At 43.0% G+C, this 18,506-nt stretch overlaps 1 protein-coding gene across 1 annotated transcript in view; it reads left to right on the forward strand.

Moving 5' to 3' along the window:
- Positions 1-3,982: 3,982 nt before the first annotated feature.
- Positions 3,983-18,506, forward strand: part of CRIP2 (cysteine rich protein 2) — an 81,196-nt gene continuing 66,672 nt past the window's right edge. Inside the window, exon 1 of the mRNA XM_075844277.1 lies at positions 3,983-4,329. Coding sequence (XP_075700392.1) covers positions 4,287-4,329 — 43 coding nt within the window. The 5' untranslated portion in view covers positions 3,983-4,286. The remainder of the gene's footprint in view (positions 4,330-18,506) is intronic.

Raw genomic sequence — 18,506 nt, forward strand, 5'->3', positions numbered from 1 at the left:
TTGAGTTTCATGCAATCTTGTGGACTGCAGCTGTCCTTCAATAGTTCAGAACAATCACTAGCACTACAAAAAGTCTCAGCGTAGTCCTTAGGCCTGATTCAGACAGCCACGTTTGGTCCGTGATATACGGAATGTGTCGGCCGTATTTCCCAGACTGACCACAGTTCAGGGAGCCGGGCTCCTAGCGTCATAGTTATCTATAATGCTAGGAGTCCCTGCCTCCCGGAGGAATACTGTCCCGTATTGTAATCATGTTTTCAGTACGGGACAGTATTCCCGCGGGGAGGAAGGGACTCCTAGCGTCATAGATAACTATGATGATAGTAGTCCAGCTCCCTGCAGTGTGGTTCCAGGAAATACGGCCGACACATTCCGTATATCACGGACCGAAGACGGCCGTCTGAATAAGGACTTACTGCTAGGTTTCCCCACAGATTAAGGCCGGATTCACACTTGTGTGTGCGTTTTGCGCGCGCAAAAGGTACTTAACAGCTCCGTGTGTCAGCCCCGTATGATGCATGGCTGCGTGATTTTCGCGCAGCCGCCATCACTATGACACTCCGTTTGGATGTTTGTAAACAGAAAAGCACGTGGTGCTTTTCTGTTTTCATTCATGGTTTTACAGCTGTTGGGGGAATCACGCGCACCACACGGAACTGCTTCCGTGTGGGATGCGTGATTTTCACGCACCCATTGACTTCAATGGGTGCGTGATGCGCGAAATACGTACAAAGAATGGACATGTCGTGAGTTTTACGCAGTGGACTCACGCTGCGCAAAAATCACGGACTGTCTGCACGGCCCCATAGACTAATATAGGTCCGCGCGAGACGCGTGAAAATCACGCGCGTTGCACGGACGTATATCACGTTCGTCTGAATAAGCCCTCAGATTTAGACAGCGTAAACGTAGACAAGGCAGTCAGAAGATGCGCCAAATTTATCACAGTGGTGCACACTGAATGAGAAATTTGGTGCATCTTGCTAGACATGTTGGGGTATGTGCACACACACTAATTACGTCCGTAATTGACGGACGTATTTCGGACGCAAGTACCGGACCGAACACAGTGCAGGGAGCCGGGCTCCTAGCGTCATAGTTATGTACGATGCTAGGAGTCCCTGCCTCGCTGCAGGACAACTGTCCCGTACTGACAACATGATTACAGTACGGGACAGTAGTTCCACGGAGAGGCAGGGACTCCTAGCGTCGTACATAAGTATGATGCTAGGAGCCCGGCTCCCTGCACTGTCTTCGGTCCGGTACTTGCGGCCGAAATACGTCCGTCAATTACGGACGTAATTAGTGTATGTGCACATACCCTTAGACACTTTTCTTTATACCGCCTCTTGGTTGGCTTAGTTCACGGCAGTTTTTTGTAAAAACATTTTTGCGCAATTTTGCAACACGGTCGGTGCCCGTAAGCCACACCCTTTCCACTAGACGAGGACCCGTTTTCATCTAAGCCACGCTGCCTTGTTGCGTCAGCCTTAAAAAGTGTCTAAAACAGATAATAAATAGGATGCACTGCTTGTTCACTAGAATTCTGGGTAATAGTAAGGGGATGTTCACACGGCTTATTATCAGCCATTTTTCGGGCCGTAAACGCCTTCCAAAAAACGGCTGAAAATACGGAAGCTGAACGTCTACAAACATCTGCCCATTGATTTCAATGGGAAAAACAGCCTTTCTTTACCCGGCTGTTTGAAAAAAAGGTGCGTAAAAAAAAACACCCTGTAAAAAGAAGTGCCTGTCACTTCTTGAGCCATTGTGTCAATAGAAAAACAGCTCCAAAAACGGGCGCAAAAAATGCCTCTAAAACTGCTTGAAAACAGCTCCGTAATTTTCAGCCATTTTTGATTTTGCGTGTGAACATAGCCTCAGAGTATGTTCACACACTGTGTTTTCAGGCGTATTTCGAGGCATAAACGGTAGCTAAATGCCTACAAACATCTGCCCATTGAATTCAATGGGAAAAACGGTGTTTCGTTCATACGGAGCGTAAAAAGAAGGCGCATGTCACTTCTTGAGCCGTTTTTAGAGCTGTTTTTCATTGTGTCAATGGGAAAACAGCTCCAAAAACGCCTCAAAAAAACATTTTCAGCTTCAAAAACAGCTTAAAATCAGCCGTGTGAACATACCCTAAGGTAATAGTGACCAGAAACGTCTGAAAATATGGAGCTGTTTGCAAGCGAAAACAGCTCCTGATTTTCAGACTTTTTTTTAACAACTCGCGTTTTTCGCCGCGTATTTTACGGCCGTTTTTGGAGCTGTTTTTCAATGAAGTCAATGAAAACCGCCTCGAAAAACGTCCCATGAAGTGTCATGCACTTCTTTTGACGAGCCGTCATTTTACGAGCCGTATTTCGCATAAAATAAAGGCTCGTGGGAACAGAACATTGTAAAACCCATTGCAGGCAATGGGCAGATGTTTGTAGGCGTATTAGTGGCGTTTTTTTCAGGCGTTATTCGAGGCATAAAACGCCCGAATTACGTCTGAAACCATACCCTTACTGTATAAAATAGGTAGGGCCCATGTGAACGGCAAAGCTATGTGAAATGACTCACGCCATGAGTAAGGGCCTGTGCACATCCGTCAGCGCTAGATGTCAGGAAGACTTTGAATGTATACCTCCGACCGCAGGCTGCAACGTATCCCATTGTATGGGCATACAGTGGCATACGCTGACATAACTCCCTGGGCAGAGCGTTATACGAGTGTTGCGCCTGAGGAAGTTCCTGACATCACTATCCTTGGACAGAGATGTCGGGTGATTTCCGACGTTTACGTTTGACGTATGTCCTATGTAAAAAAAAGACCAAAATGACGCTCTATTGATCTGCATCGGGCTAATGGAGCCGTGTGGACGCGGTTAGGGTATGTTCACACGCACAGTTTTTAGATGTAATTCGGGCGTTTTACGCCTCGAATTACGCCTGAAAAAACACCCCTAATACCCCCTAGAAACACCTGCCCATTGCTGGCAATGGGTTTTACGATATTCTGTTCCCACGAGGTGTAATTTTATGTGTCAAAATATGGCGCATAAAAAGACGCCCGCGAAAAAGAAGTGCAGGTCACTTCTTGGGACGTTTTTGGAGCCGTTTTTCATTGACTCCATTGAAAAACAGCTCCAATAACGTCCGGAAAATACGCCGCGAAAAACGCGAGTACTTGCAAAAACTTCTGAAAATCAGGAGCTGTTTTCGTCTGAAAACAGCTCCGTATTTTCAGCCGTTTTTGGTCACTGCGTGTGAACATACCCTAGTATGTTCACACTGAGTTTTTTGCAGGCGGAATTTCTGCCTCAAAATTCCGTTTGGAAGTTTGAGGCAGATTTTCCTCTCCCTGCACGCCGTTTTTTCGCGGTGTATTTCGCCCGCGGCCATTGAGCGCCGCGGGCATAAAACGCAGCGAAATACGCTTTCTCTGCCTCCCATTGATGTCAATGGGAGGTCAGAGGCGTAAACGCCCGAAGTTAGGGCATGTCCCTTCTTTCTCCCGCGAGACAGTTTTACCGCTCGCGCTAAAAAGACGCCTCCGCCTCTCATTGAAATCAATGGGAGGCATTTTAGGGCCGTTTTTGACGAGTTTTTCGGCGCGCTTTCTCTTAGGGCACAAAATGTGATGTGCACAGGGCCTAAGAATAAAGTAAAATCGTATGCACATGGAGGTACGATGTACACACAGCAATGCGCCTGTGTAAAAATCATCCCTCCTAATATCATGTGTGTAGTCAATTCCTTTTTTTTTTTTTTTTACCAATTAGCATGAAATGCGTTTACAAAAATGATACGCCATCTTATTTACACCAAAAAATAAAAAAAGAGCCCAAGTGAAGGGCGAGACTGCCAAATAGATTTGCTCCACATTCTCTGAAATGTACGACATTGAGAGAAACATTGACCAATTTGTAATTCGTGTTGAATTGTTTTAATACATGAGAAATAAACGGGTGACACAAAAACGACCGCACAGCCGCCTAAACAAATACACACGACTACACAGTCCTGCGTTTTTTGCCGTGACGTCTACATTTTTATCCCCCAAAGCAGAACATGGCATTTTGACAGACAGAAGCCTGTGAAGTAGCTGAGGAGATAATGGCGGGCGGGGCCGCTGTCTGCCTCATGCCAATAGGAGCCTGAGAGACATGGAGGAGGCTGGAGCTGCGAGGAGTGACTGGAGGAGCTGCCCACTGACGTCTACCCAGAACGTGGGAGCCTGGCAGCGGCAATAGCAGCTCAGTACCCGGAGCCTGTACCACAAAGGACGCGTCTCCAGCATGGCATCCAAGTGTCCGAAGTGTGACAAGACCGTATACTTCGGTAAGGCGCCATTTCTGTCCTATTACTTGGCATGCCACCTGCTAGTGATGATACGCAGCGCATCTCTGAGGCTGGCACACAATGTATAGTCTGCTTTATGGGTGAATTATATAATGGCAGCTGGGTGTAACACTGCCAGGGGTCCACACATGCCCGGGCAGCGCTGATGCCATTCATTGTCATGTAATATAATGTATCACAACCCAGTCCCATCATCTGTGCATAAATGTGCCCGGCTATGGTGTAAATCGCCATCGTCACCTGGTGGGTACTTGATGCGGTGCCTGGCATTTGTCTCCATGGCAGTCCTGATAACTCTATAGATCATTGGAGATTTACGCTGCGGCTATACGTCAATGTAAACGTAGCGATTTCTGCCACCGTAAAAAATTGCTGAGTGCGAAAATCAACGCATCGTTAATTATAATCTGCTAAAAAAATGACTTTCCGACACCGATATGAGGTGTTTGTTTTTTTATATAGGTCAATTTTATTTTATTTGGCTACGAGGGGTTTATTAACTTTTTTTTTTTTGCTTGTAAATTTTGTAAAATGTCTTTGAGCTCCGAGCATCGCATCGTCCTGTTAATTATTAGGGCGCCAGACTGATTGGGGGCCGCATAGCGCCCACTTTATGGGATTTTTCTGTTAGGGTATGTTCACACGGGCTATTTTCAGCTGCTTTTCGGACCGAAAACTGCTAAAAAAATCAGAGGCAGAACGCCTACAAACATCTGCCCATTGATTTCAATGGGAAATACGGCGTTCTGTTCCAACGGGGCGTTATTTTACGCCTCACTTTGCGTAAAAAGAAGTGCATGTCACTTCTTGAGCTGTTTTTGGAGCCGTTTTTCATTGACTTGTGATCGCAATGAGGTCACGTTACGCCTTGATCTCCATGCAGGTTCAAATCAGGTGGTGGGGGGGTGCGAGCTCGGAGAAGCAAAGACACACTGAGACGTTTCTCAAGGCAAAAATACTTCTGACTTTATTTGCAGAGACACAGAGTTTATATAGTAAAAATATCATATAATTACGTGCAGACACATATACATTCTTGTGGTTTCTTTCCTCATTATTCTTATCTCTACGTACATTATTCTTATTCCTTACATCTAGTTTTTAATCCGGTGTTCTACCCATATCTATCTTGGCTGTACGCCCAGAAACAAACCATCCTGCAAACAAACCCCCTAGTTCCTGGTAGTACCCTCATAACATAATGAATTCGCAATTTCCAGTTTCTGCAGAACATCTGCAGATTATTACATTCCATAACCTTTCAATAATACCCAAAATATAGACTCGTTTATCCTTCTACCTTGAAGTAGTACATACATTACACTTATATCATTGATTATAGGTTGTTCTATACCATCACATACCCAACATATATTCTAATACATGTTCTTCTCTTCAGCATTGCACTCATTGAGGTCCCAGATACATTATACATATATTTATTCCATAACAATCCCTCCTTTTGTGATTTTACCAACACCTAAATTCCAATGCTACTTCTATCTCCTGATAGCAAGGCTTCGATCCATTTCTTCACTTGATTCACACAGGTATGTAGGTGGGGTAATCTCACAACACTCTTTCATCATAATGTATAGGCCTCTGATTGAATGCTTCCCTTATTTTGCAAAATGTATAACAATTGAAACATGTAAGCAATATAAACAATATTATGAAACATATCAAGGGTTGGAATAACACATGCAGTATCTTAGTGGCAGTGGGGGAAAATCCTGTAAATATGTCATATCAATGATGGGCACTAGCATCTTTTATTGCTGACGATAAATTTATTACTTCCTTAGCTGCTATTGTAGCCAATATTTTCACTTTACTTAGAGTTACATTATGGGCTGCTATCAATTTCTTTACGTCTTTAGACTTTTGTAACACTTGTTTTAACTCTTCCAGTGGCAAACTAAAATTTCCATAGGGCAAAGGTTCAGGTACCCATACAGTGGACATTATTTCTTCTAAAGTAGGCAGGAACACTATAGTTTGGTTCCCCCAAGTCAAATGCGTCACATTGTATAGACATCCTGAAAATGGTCCTGTGAGATTAAACTGGCTAAGGGTCTGCTTGTCGTTAGTTATTAAGCATACATGCTGTGGACCTACTTCAATATATACCTGTAGGTTAGCTTCTGGGATTATAGTGAGTGCGCATACATTATCCTGGTGCTGCATTAGACAAGGTTCATATATCCCTGACTGTCGATTACATACATATCCATGCTCTGTTAATTGGCACAAATCTATATTCCTTGTCTTATTTTGAGAATCTATGTGTGTTCCTTTCATTTCCAGGATACAATATTGTCCTAATAATGTCACCGGATCAATCATTACCATTGGCATAACAATAAATTTGCATAATAGAGTAGGATTTTTCACATTAAATGCTATTAGTCTTCCTGCACACCATCTAGGTGTACACTCAGTATACTCAGGCTGGAACAATAACCACGTATCATTTCTCTTTCCTATGGGCAGAATGTCTGTCCATTACCTAACATGACTCTTATATGTGGCTTAAAACTATCTCTTAAAATTGTTATCAAGAATACAAAATATATTCTATTTCTTATTTGGCTATTATTCATACATAATATCATCCCATCAGTTTCTTTTATTACAATCGTAGAGTTGAGCCTCTCCTTGTTGCATCTTTCATAAATCTTATTTATCATTTCGTTTCTATTTTTACTGGTTGTATATTTCTGTAGATACTGTAAATCTGGTTCATAACAACAAAACAACAGCCGTCTCTTCTTGTATGCTAATGTTGGCTGTTTTGTCTATGTGAAGGTACACAGTCCCTCCATGTGGTCCTTTTTTCCAAGTCCCTTCGGTTGTAGTCACATTTGTAGTATAACACGGGGCATTGGCCTTACAGGTGTAGTTACCCTGCTTTCTATCCACTGTGGCATTCGCCCACCCTGTCCTGAACTGTTCCAGTGATTCTGTACTGATTACGTGTACAGGAGTAGCAGTTCTGCCTTTTTGTATAAGAGCACACGCAACAACCGCCGCAACAACCGCAAAGATCTTCATTCTTCTGGCTGAAGAACCTTTTTACAATGACTGGCGTGAATCCAGCTTGCCTTTCCTTCGAGCTTCACTGAGGTGCTTGTAACGAGTAAAACTTGAAAAGGACTTGAAACGGTCCGTCAAATCTTGGGTCTAGACTTTTCCTCACGTGTCTTTTGACAACGACCCAATCTCCTGGTTCTAGCTTATGCGTCCCTTCAACTGAATCAGGATCTGGAATGGAAACAAAAACTTGTGCATGCACCTTGGTCAATTGTTTGTTCAACGTTGATACATAATCTGTTAGTCTACCATACTGCATTTGGAGCACCTGTGGAAAATAACATCCTAATCTGGGAGCCGACCCAAATAAGATCTCATATGGGCTGAGACCTGTTCTTTTTGTGGGCGTGTATCTTACTGAGAACAAGGCTAATGGTAGACACTCGGTCCATGGTTTCCCGGTTTCTACCATTGCTTTTTGGATTTTCAATTTGAGAGTCCCATTTAGTCTCTCAACCTTCCCACTGCTCTGTGGATGGTATGGTGTATGTAGGGCTTGACTTATGCCTAGAGCTGACAACACATGGTTCATGATTTCACCCGTAAAATGAGTTCCTCTGTCGCTCTCGATCATCTCTGGAACTCCATATCTGCACACCACCTCGTTGATCAGTTTCTTTGTTGTGGCTACGGCTGTAGCTTTGGTGACTGGAAAAGCTTCTGGCCATCCTGAAAAGAGATCAATACAAACAAGCACATACTCCTAGGTACCGACTTTTGGTAATTGAATATAGTCTATCTGCAGTCTCTGGAACGGATATATAGGTCTGGGTGTGTGCTTCTGTGGTACTTTTACAGTTCTTCCAATATTATGTGTTGCACAGATCATGCATCCTTGTGTAAAACTGCTGGCCATCACACTAAACCCTGGGGCATACCACACCTTGTTTACCAAGTCCATCATTGCCATTTTTGACTGGTGTGTCTCTCCATGTGTTATTTGGGCCATCATTGGGAACATTGTCTTAGGCAGGCACAGTTTATTCTGGCATTGCCAGAAGCCATCTTTTCGTAGCGTTGCTCCTTGGGCCGTCCACTTGTCTTTTTCTTCTTTTGTTGCTTGTCCTTGAAGTTTTTGCAGTAGTTCCGGGCTTACAGCTGGTCTTGTTTCCTCTGGATCTTTTATCTGACATACGGCTGCTAACACGGGTAGCTTCTGTGCTGCTTGCTTTTGCGGCTTGGTCTGCCAAAGCATTTCCTTTTGTCTCTGGTGAACTCACCTTAGTGTGAGCTTTTAATGTTTACTACTGCTACTTCTGTGGGTAACATCAGGGTCGCCATCAAATATTTTACAAAGTCTGCATTCTTTACAGGTGTACCTGCAGAGGTCAAAAATTGTCTTGCCCTCCATATGGGGCCATAATCGTGTGCAATCCCAAATGCATATCGAGAGTCAGTGTATATATTTGCTGTCTTTCCTTCTGCATGTTGGCATGCTGCTGCCAGGGCCTTAAGCTCCGCTTCTTGTGCTGAGCGGGACGCTGGTAAGGAGGCTGCTTCTAGGACTACATCTTCGGTGGTTACTGCATATCCTGTAAGAAAAGATCCTTCTACACAATACCTTGAACCATCCACAAAGAGTCTTAGGTCTGGGTTTTGGAGTGGGGTATCTTTCATATGTGCAAAGCCCACTGTTTCCTGGGCCATAAGGGCCATACAATCATGTTCATCAGTTTCAGGCAAAAATTGTGACCATACTTTACCTACGTCTTCTCCCCCTTGCTCCAAAGGCAGTAAGGTAGCTGGGTTCAATGTAGTACAGCGGTGTAAAGTAACCTGCTCAGGAAGAAGAAGAGCACAGGTTAATCTCAAATGTCTTGCAGTGGACAAATGCTTAGGTTGTACTTGAGTTAGAATAGCAGTAATATCATGTGGTGGAAATGCCAGGACCAAATCTGAGGCCTTGTTTAACATTGAATTTACAGCAATGATAGCTCTCACACATGATGGGGAACCTCGGGCCACAGGGTCTAGTCTAGCTGAATAATATGCTACCGGGCGCTGCTGTGGTCCATGACTTTGTGTGAGAACCGCAGTGTCATGTCCATTTTGTTCAGTACAGTACAAAGTATATGCTTGCGTAGAGGTACTCCATGGATTGGTGTCACAAGCCGCTACCAAACACAACTCCTCCTCATTCAGCTGATAATCCAGAATACTTTGAGAATCTCACTTTTATCAGGTTCTGCAAATACTTGATTAATACAAAAACAAATAAAAATAAAACATTCCCAAAAACTTTACATCAAATTAACAATGTCCAGACAAGTTTTGTTTTGCCTTCTCCCTCATCTAAATCCATAAAAACTCGTGTGAGTGACGTCACATCGCCTCCTGTGTAACTTTGCTGGAGGGGGATGGTCTCTTACACATAAACCAAAATTGTACCTGATCAGTTCCTTCACCCTTCCCCCCTTTGTGGACTCTGCGAGAGTGATGTAGCAGAGTTCAAAACTACATCTCAACATAACACTAATTTAACCCCCTGTAATGTACAACAGCCTGAAACAAAAATAACTTTTTCCTGACAAACATTTAATCTTTACAATGACATAACTCATGTGTGAAATCAAAAATAAAACAATTGTAGTTAGTTATTCAATAAAACAGAAAATATTATCTCTGATAACATTAATTACTGCAAACCAATAAACAGTATAACGGTGGGGGCACATACATTTTCAAACCCCCGTGTCTCACCGTATCTGTAGTTTAATACATCTGAATTAACATCAAAACACATGAAATCTGATCACATCATAACACATAAATATCGTAACTTTTATAACCAACAGCGCTTGCGCAAAAGAGAAGAAATGTATTTCAGTTTGTAGACATTACTGATATATATATATATCTCAGCAGTGCATATTGAAATCCCTTGGTCTCATCAGCCCTGCAGACTGCACCCAGTCAGCCCCCCTCCTCCTCCTCCCAAACACAGCACACTTTAGGGGGGAGGGAGGGGGGTCACAAACTCATTTCTCACAACTTCTCACAATCTTAACACTTTCAATGCCGGCAAAACAACATACGTATCTGCAATCATTCATCACACCATTGTATAAAAATTATCTACGTTAATGTTTAACAGTACAATCTGACGGCCACCATCTCTATATTATGATGACGTGTTGTTTCATCAGTGAACTAAAACTGGAACTTCTGTAAATAGAAAAGACACTACAAATGACAAAATTAACAAGGTGATTATTTCATACTGATTTGGTTGGGCCGGGCGTGGCCACATCAGGGGCAGGGGGGGGCAGCCTCTCCCATTGGAAACAGTGCGCAGGGGGTTTCCCACCAACAATGAGGACACACTCAACATGAGGTACGGACGCCATTACCGGGCGTCTGCTGGTCCTGTTCTCTAATACATACAATACATTTCTTATTCCTAACTTCCTCTTCTGCAAATCTCTCTAAAGCACTTTTCATCAACTTTCTACCTTCCAACTTCCCTTTGTTCTCCAGAATACCTTTTGCCCAATCTGCGGCTTGGAGCCGCCCTCCTCTTTTTCCCTCTGCCAGTTTTCATGCCTTGATCAGGGCAAGCAACTCTGCACTCTGTGCAGAATGTATGACAGGATCAAGGGTCTCATAATATAAGACAGAGGTGTCTGGTGGTTTGGCTGTGAAGGACTGCTTATACATTATTACATTTATCACTTTTCCTGATTCAATCTACAAAATGACACAAAGTCATACAAAATATCTATATCAGCATTTAATGTTGTGTCCATTCATTTCAAGAACAAGATTACATTTCTTATCTCACTAGCAGCTGTTCTTCACCTCCCCCTTCTCTTGTCACACTAGTTGATTCTAAATTATATCGTATGGGAATTTACTATAAGGTCATTTGCAACATTAAAACAACTACTACTTCTGACACTTTTCTCCATGCTTCTGATTTCCCCTGTAACTTTTTATCTTTCAACCATCCACGTTTTGTGTCACAACATTCATTCCATTTTTCTGCGTCTAACCGTCCATGGGATTCTAGACCACATGCTTTCATTATTTATTTTTTTTATTTATTTTTTCTTCGTTCCCTGCGTTGCCTTTTTACCTTCTCTTTCTGCTACTACCTGTTTGGCGGTTTGTCCTTTGGGGTGCTCATCTCATACTCTTGTTACAGATTCTAGCTACTGACAGATGAATTCCATTCTCATCTATTTTAGACAGTTTCTAGCTTCCGTACTTACTCTTGTTACAGATTTTAGCTGACAGACGAATTCCATTCTCATCTGTTTTAGACAGTTTCTAATTTCCGTACTTAATAGGGACACCAGTTCCCCATTGTCTAGTTATAAGTGGTCGCCTATAGGCAGACCCTAAGTTATGTAGGGGGTAGTTTTCCTGATAGGTGAATTTCTGGATTTACGATCCCCTAGTAAGCTTACACCCTTTTAACAGGTGCTTGCTCACCCATATGCCATACCTCAAACTCTCGTTTGCCGTGACTGTTTCCCATAGCCCTGCTATGATGGAGGGGACTCTTACCCTTCTCTCTCAGTTTTTATCTTCACTAACAAACACTATGGCTATTGGCTGTTAGGGAAAGTCCCACACTACCTTTCTCACCTATTTTATACAGTTACTTATCCCCTCAAAACCCTTTTAAACCTTCTTCTACTCTGGCCAGAGAATTAAATTCCTTTTATAACTAGCTTACTTTCTTCTTATTCACTTTAAACACCACTCAAGGAGATATCCTCCACACCATACCAGTAATATGACAAATATTCCTGATCCAAATAATAAGGCAAACGTAAAATCAAGCTGTTCATTTGACATGCCGGATTATCGGATTGCAGAAAATTCTGGAATTTTGAGCTGAAAATCAGTGCATGATAATCCCCGCAAGTACCTCAATGCTGTACACACATTTTCGGCATTTTTCCGGATTATCAGATTGCACAAAATTTTCGATTTCCGGGCTTAAATTTAGCCTATCATAATCCCCGTAGTCACCTGAAGCATGTACACATGTTTCTGGTAATTTGCCGGATTATCGGAAGTTTTTTCCAAAAACAATTTCCTTATTCTAAAATGCATTTGTGACACAAAACTGGGTTTCTACAACATTCATACAAATACTGTCATGGAGATCAGGCACTTTATCCTGAGGGTAGGATTACATATAGACTTGACCAGATTTTTACACTAAAAATACCCTCATGTGGCCCCTCTATTCCTCAGGAGTACTACCGGGAAGGTGACCTACCAGACAGGAAGGTGCAGAGCAGAGTTTGTAAGAATTAAGTCTTCTTACCTTGCTGCAGCAGTGGTCTGCACGTTCCTTAGTCTGGAGAGTCGCCACTCTAGTCCCGGGAGATCCCCTAGGTGGGGTGCCGTCCTTCTGGTCAAGTCCCTGTTTCGGGCGCCAATTTCTGTGATCGCAATGAGGTCACGTTACGCCTTGATCTCCATGCAGGTTCAAATCAGGTGGTGGGGGGGTGCGAGCTCGGAGAAGCAAAGACACACTGAGACGTTTCTCAAGGCAAAAATACTTCTGACTTTATTTGCAGAGACACAGAGTTTATATAGTAAAAATATCATATAATTACGTGCAGACACATATACATTCTTGTGGTTTCTTTCCTCATTATTCTTATCTCTACGTACATTATTCTTATTCCTTACATCTAGTTTTTAATCCGGTGTTCTACCCATATCTATCTTGGCTGTACGCCCAGAAACAAACCATCCTGCAAACAAACCCCCTAGTTCCTGGTAGTACCCTCATAACATAATGAATTCGCAATTTCCAGTTTCTGCAGAACATCTGCAGATTATTACATTCCATAACCTTTCAATAATACCCAAAATATAGACTCGTTTATCCTTCTACCTTGAAGTAGTACATACATTACACTTATATCATTGATTATAGGTTGTTCTATACCATCACATACCCAACATATATTCTAATACATGTTCTTCTCTTCAGCATTGCACTCATTGAGGTCCCAGATACATTATACATATATTTATTCCATAACAGACTCAATAAAAAAACAGCCGTAAAAAACGCGTGTTGATTAAAAAACGGCTGAAAATCAGGAGCTGTTTTCCCTTGTAAACCGCTCCATATTTTCAGCCGTTTTTTTGTTAAGTGTGTGAACATCGCCTTAAACGGGAAAGTTTTGACTGAACTACGCTTGCAGTGGTCGGGTGTGTCTGGAGATTATTTGCGGCGCCGAGAGCGATGGTTTGTCTCCTCCAGACACATAAACAGGCAGGTTGATACGATTGATGTGCAAGTCCGAACAATATATATATTTACCGTGAAAGCGAAATAAATGGACTAATAACGTTTATTGAAGGGCGCTTAATCGGCGCTCACACTTTACTATATTTTTCTTTGTAGTGATTCTGTTTTCGGCAAGGACCGCAGTTGTTTAGAGGAAGGCTGGAGCTACACGGCGACTTTGGTAGCGCAACTCCAACATCGCAAGGCCGCGTTGTGACTATGCAAGTAATGCTGGTGATTGCGTTACTATACACGACGTGACGCCGGCGAGACGCGATAGTCGCAAAAAATCCAAATCGGTATTTTTAATCGGCGATCCCAAATCGGCAAGCGACTTTGCCGATGCCGACTGTAATGCGAGAATTTTGGATGTCGGAAATCTCAGATCACTCTCTAAAATAGTCGAGCACCTTCAACGCGACCGTAAATAGCAGACAAATCTGACCATTGTTCTGTTGCGCGACTTGTCACACGACCAAATTCGCCATGTAGCCTTAGTCGTAATTGCGCATTTTGGTGCATTGTGCTGTAGATGGGATTAAAAGAAGATCGTAATTTCATAAATCTGGCAGCCATTATTCCTAGTGCAGTTTATACCGTATTTCAGACGCGTTTTGTTTGATAAATGTTCCCTATGAGTTGACCGATAGTGATAGTGCGCGCGTTGTCCTATATACTCATGTATGCTCGGACATGCCAGATGCGCTTTGTGGAATAAAGACAAGCGGTACCGACTTCTATAGTATTAAAAAAAAAACAACATCCAAAAACCGCATGCGTTTTTACAGCGATTTGGTGCTTGTTCTGACGCGTTTCTGGTAAAAATAAAAAAAAAAACACATCGAAAAACGCAAGGGATTTTGGGATGCGTTTTTCGATGTGATTTTTAACTGCACCTGAAACGGAAGTTTTTCATTGACTCTATAGAAAAACCGCTCCAAAAACGGCCGTGAAAAACGCGAGTAACAAAGGTCAAATTGGTTGCCGCGACCCCAACACCACAGTCACAAGGACTCCAAAGCCACTGGACTTCTTGCAACTGTGGTGTCCGGGTCATGGCAACTTCTGGGTCGCAGAGTGATCACGCTCGCTTACATTACTGCGAAGTATGCAGTGCGACACCGCGATCTTTGGACGTGCGACCTGCGTAGCCCTAGCTCGTAGTGCGAGTGCGCCAGTCTCTCCACCAGGAAAGTGTGCACCAGATTCATTAACATGTTACATGTGTATAATATTGTCATGCTGCTATACCAATAAGAAAGATATGAAGGTGAAAAAAGCTGTGTGGAAATCGTGCAGTAGTTGGTATTGAAGTTGCAATTCTTGGCACACAATTTTTTCCCCAAAATAATTATATAATCCAGTCCGAGTAGAATAAGTTTGCATGATGTCGCAGTAGAACATTATGTCATTGCAGCCTCGAGATGTTTCGATAGTTGCATGACGTTTGTTGCCGTGTAGCCTCCGCCTAAGGCTACATTCACACAGCAGTGAAAATTGGCCGTGTAATGGCTGTTTTTTTAACGGCAGTCACACAGACGTTTTCAAAACCATTTATATGGCTGTATTCACACAGTCTTTTTATTAATGGCCCTTGAATACTGTCCTTCCAAAAATAGAACATGTTCCATTTTGGCTGTTTTCACGGCCCGGCGGCCCCCATAGAAGTCACTGGATCCAGTTTTAATTGCTGTTTTTGAGAAATCAATCCTTTTGACGGCAGTTAAAAACTGATCCTCGTCCAGGGGACTCCCATGGCACAGCGCTACTTTAAGCACTAAGCCCGGGGAATCCCTTAACATCACTGTCCATATATGGACAGTGATGTCAGGGCTTTGAACTATGGAGTCCCCAGCCAGAGCATTACCAGCTCTCTGGTCGGGGACTCCTGTCTTGGGAAAGCCCTTGACGGCACTGTCCATATATGGACAGTGACGTCACAGGCACATCCAGGAGCGGTATCCCAGGCCAGAGCGTTGCCGACAACCCCCTTGACAGGAACTCCAATGACGGTGAGCTGACCGGGAGGGGTCCGACCATTTTAGATTTGAAAAAAAAACCTATAATTTAAAGTGGTATTCCCATCATAGACATTTATGTCCACCACAATTTTGTGCGGTTTTCGGACGGATTTCCCTGCGGCGCATTGGGCGGATACGCTGTGTGCTTTTACTAAGCATATCTACCCTGTGTGAACGTACACTAATGGTAAAACTGCAGGTATTTTACACTAAAGAGAATATGTTAGTGAAATTAATTTGTTGATACAAAGCTAACAGATATAAACTTCTGACCTGTCTCTACGGAAAGTTCTAAGTATTGTCCCTTAAAACTTGTTAGAAAAAACTTGCAGGAAAATATGGATCATACTGGACCTCTGCTGAATAGAAGAGCATTTGATAATTGAATCTGAAGAGCTAAAATGATGAATTCTAGATAAAGTTGCAATTCAGCCCAATTATTTTTTTTTTCTAATCTAATGAGAAGACACTTTTTGGCTTTCGGAACCAGAATTAAAGTGGATGTGTCATCGCTGCGGCGGTGGTGATTTAGCTGATTGCTGCTTGGCTGGCTCCTAGGAAGAGGCGTGGGCAGCCTGTCTGACACAGCGAGTGCCACTGCTTACTAGTGGCTTTCCTCTCTGGATCGTAGAGTTGGGTTCCGAATAAGGAATCCCCCCCCACCCCCCACTATGATGGCTAACGGGGTGTCCTGATAGGGGTTGTCGGGATCGACCATTCCCTTTTAGAAAGTTGCTAGAACCAGATTAGTAAAAATAAATGATTTAAGAATGCCAACTCATAGGAGCGCAAGCTAGTCCGAAGTCACATGACAGTCAAATGAAATCTAAAAATGAAAATCTACTTTAAAGAGTCGTGTGTACTAATAAAAAAACGGTTTAGGCTCTATTCACTTCTGCGTTGGGGTCCCGTTCTGACAGAAACGTCCGACGGAACGTCAGAACGGAACCCCAACGCAGATGTGAACAGCGCCGTAGAAAGCAGAATATTTGTAGAACTCTTTCTATGGATAGTTAAAGTGTTGCTCATAGATCGGCCCGCATTTATTAATCTAACCAGGGGGATGCAAAAAAAAGAAAAGTATGCCGCACCATATACATTTTTTCGACAATGGCTGATACTGTAAATACCTCCGACGTAACAAAAAATAGAAGCTAAGGTTGCTGCATCTTATCTCCGGAATTCTAAGTATGAACAGTAGAGCTCGTTCCAGACGGGATGCATAAGAGCGGACGCTTATACACTATACATTGTGGAAAGATCTACCGAGCACATCATCCCTGACTAATATAAAGAGGCCTGATTCATAAATGTGGTACATTATAGCCGGACACAGAAGGTATAGAGGCTTTTCAGCCTCACCTCAAGCAGCGTCTGTCTCTGCTTTCTTAGTGGAATCAATGCTAGCTTGTAGTGTATTCTCCTAGGAGTTTTCAATTAAATCACCTCTTTTTTTTTTTTTTTTCTAGTGTAGGGCTGGGTTTCCACGGGGCGTTTTTTATTGCAGTATTGTTGCGGTTTTTATGTGCTTCGTAACTGCTTTGAAACACCACATGCATTTTACTGCGACTTTGTGATGCAATTTTTGTCCGTTCAGCTTTTACAGGTGAATCACATGGATTCAAACCCAGCCTTATAGGATCAGCACAACTATCACCCAATATCTCCTGTTGGGGAAAACCAAGATGAAACGGGTGGTTTCTCGCAGGATCATCAGCACTAGAGGTGGTTGGTTAACCTATGGATATAAGATGCCTATTCAGCCAAGCTTAAAGGGGTTGTCCACTCATGGACAACTGATGACCTGTCCACTGGAGAGGTCATCCGTATATGATCGGTGGTTGTCCGACACCCGGACCCCGCACCAATCAGCTGCCACTATTCCATGACCGGAGCCTTCTGCTTTCAGTATGGACATCCGGTGCCCGGGGGCAGCCAGAGGTTCTGATCGGTGCGAGGTCCAGGTATCGGATTCCCACCAATCATATACTGATGATCTATCTTATGGATAGGTCATCAGTTGTCCATGCGTGGGCAACCTCTTTAAAGGAGTGTTACTAGCTTATTATGATTGCTAGGGGTTTAACCTCTGCTATCCCTGCCGCCCCTAATCATTTGCTGTGCACATAACTGCAACTCTGCTCTTTTCATGTGAACAGGGCTATACCGCAGTCCCCTGCACAGCGGGTTGATGCAAACACTGCTATGCAGCGGAAAACTGTGAATGAGCCCAGGGCCCCTTCATTCTGAGTATTGGTGGGAGTCCCACTGATCTGAAAGTGATTGTATTGGGCTTATTTCAGGAGCCAACCTATGTCCAGTGATTTGCCTTGACCAATTGTGTTCATCATGATAAACCTCAACAAAGATCTTTTTTTTTTTTTTTTCCTGAATGGCCCGGTTCACATTGTGTTTTAGCCCTAGGTTTAGCATTTATGTCGGGTAATCTCCCGACGTACACGCTAAATCTGTCCATAGTGCTCTTTTAACACGAACAGTCAAAAGAATGTCCTTTTGGCGTTCATCGGGCTGGTATCTTTTTTTTCTTTTTCTTTTGAGGATGTAATAATGTAGTAAACAATAGCTATTTCATCCCGAGGGATACTGCGAAAAACCGTTTTTTTTTTTGTTTTGTTTTTTAACATGGTAGCCTATGCGTGACGAATGCCACTGTATGGCATTCATCAGAGGTATATGTTAAATGCATACTTTGGGGAACTTCAATAGGACCGATGAGCATCAGGTAGCGCTTGGCCTGATGATTCCGGCCCTAGGAAATT

This window comes from Rhinoderma darwinii, chromosome 12 (genome assembly GCF_050947455.1).
Source record: "Rhinoderma darwinii isolate aRhiDar2 chromosome 12, aRhiDar2.hap1, whole genome shotgun sequence".
Classification (NCBI taxonomy): domain Eukaryota; kingdom Metazoa; phylum Chordata; class Amphibia; order Anura; family Rhinodermatidae; genus Rhinoderma; species Rhinoderma darwinii.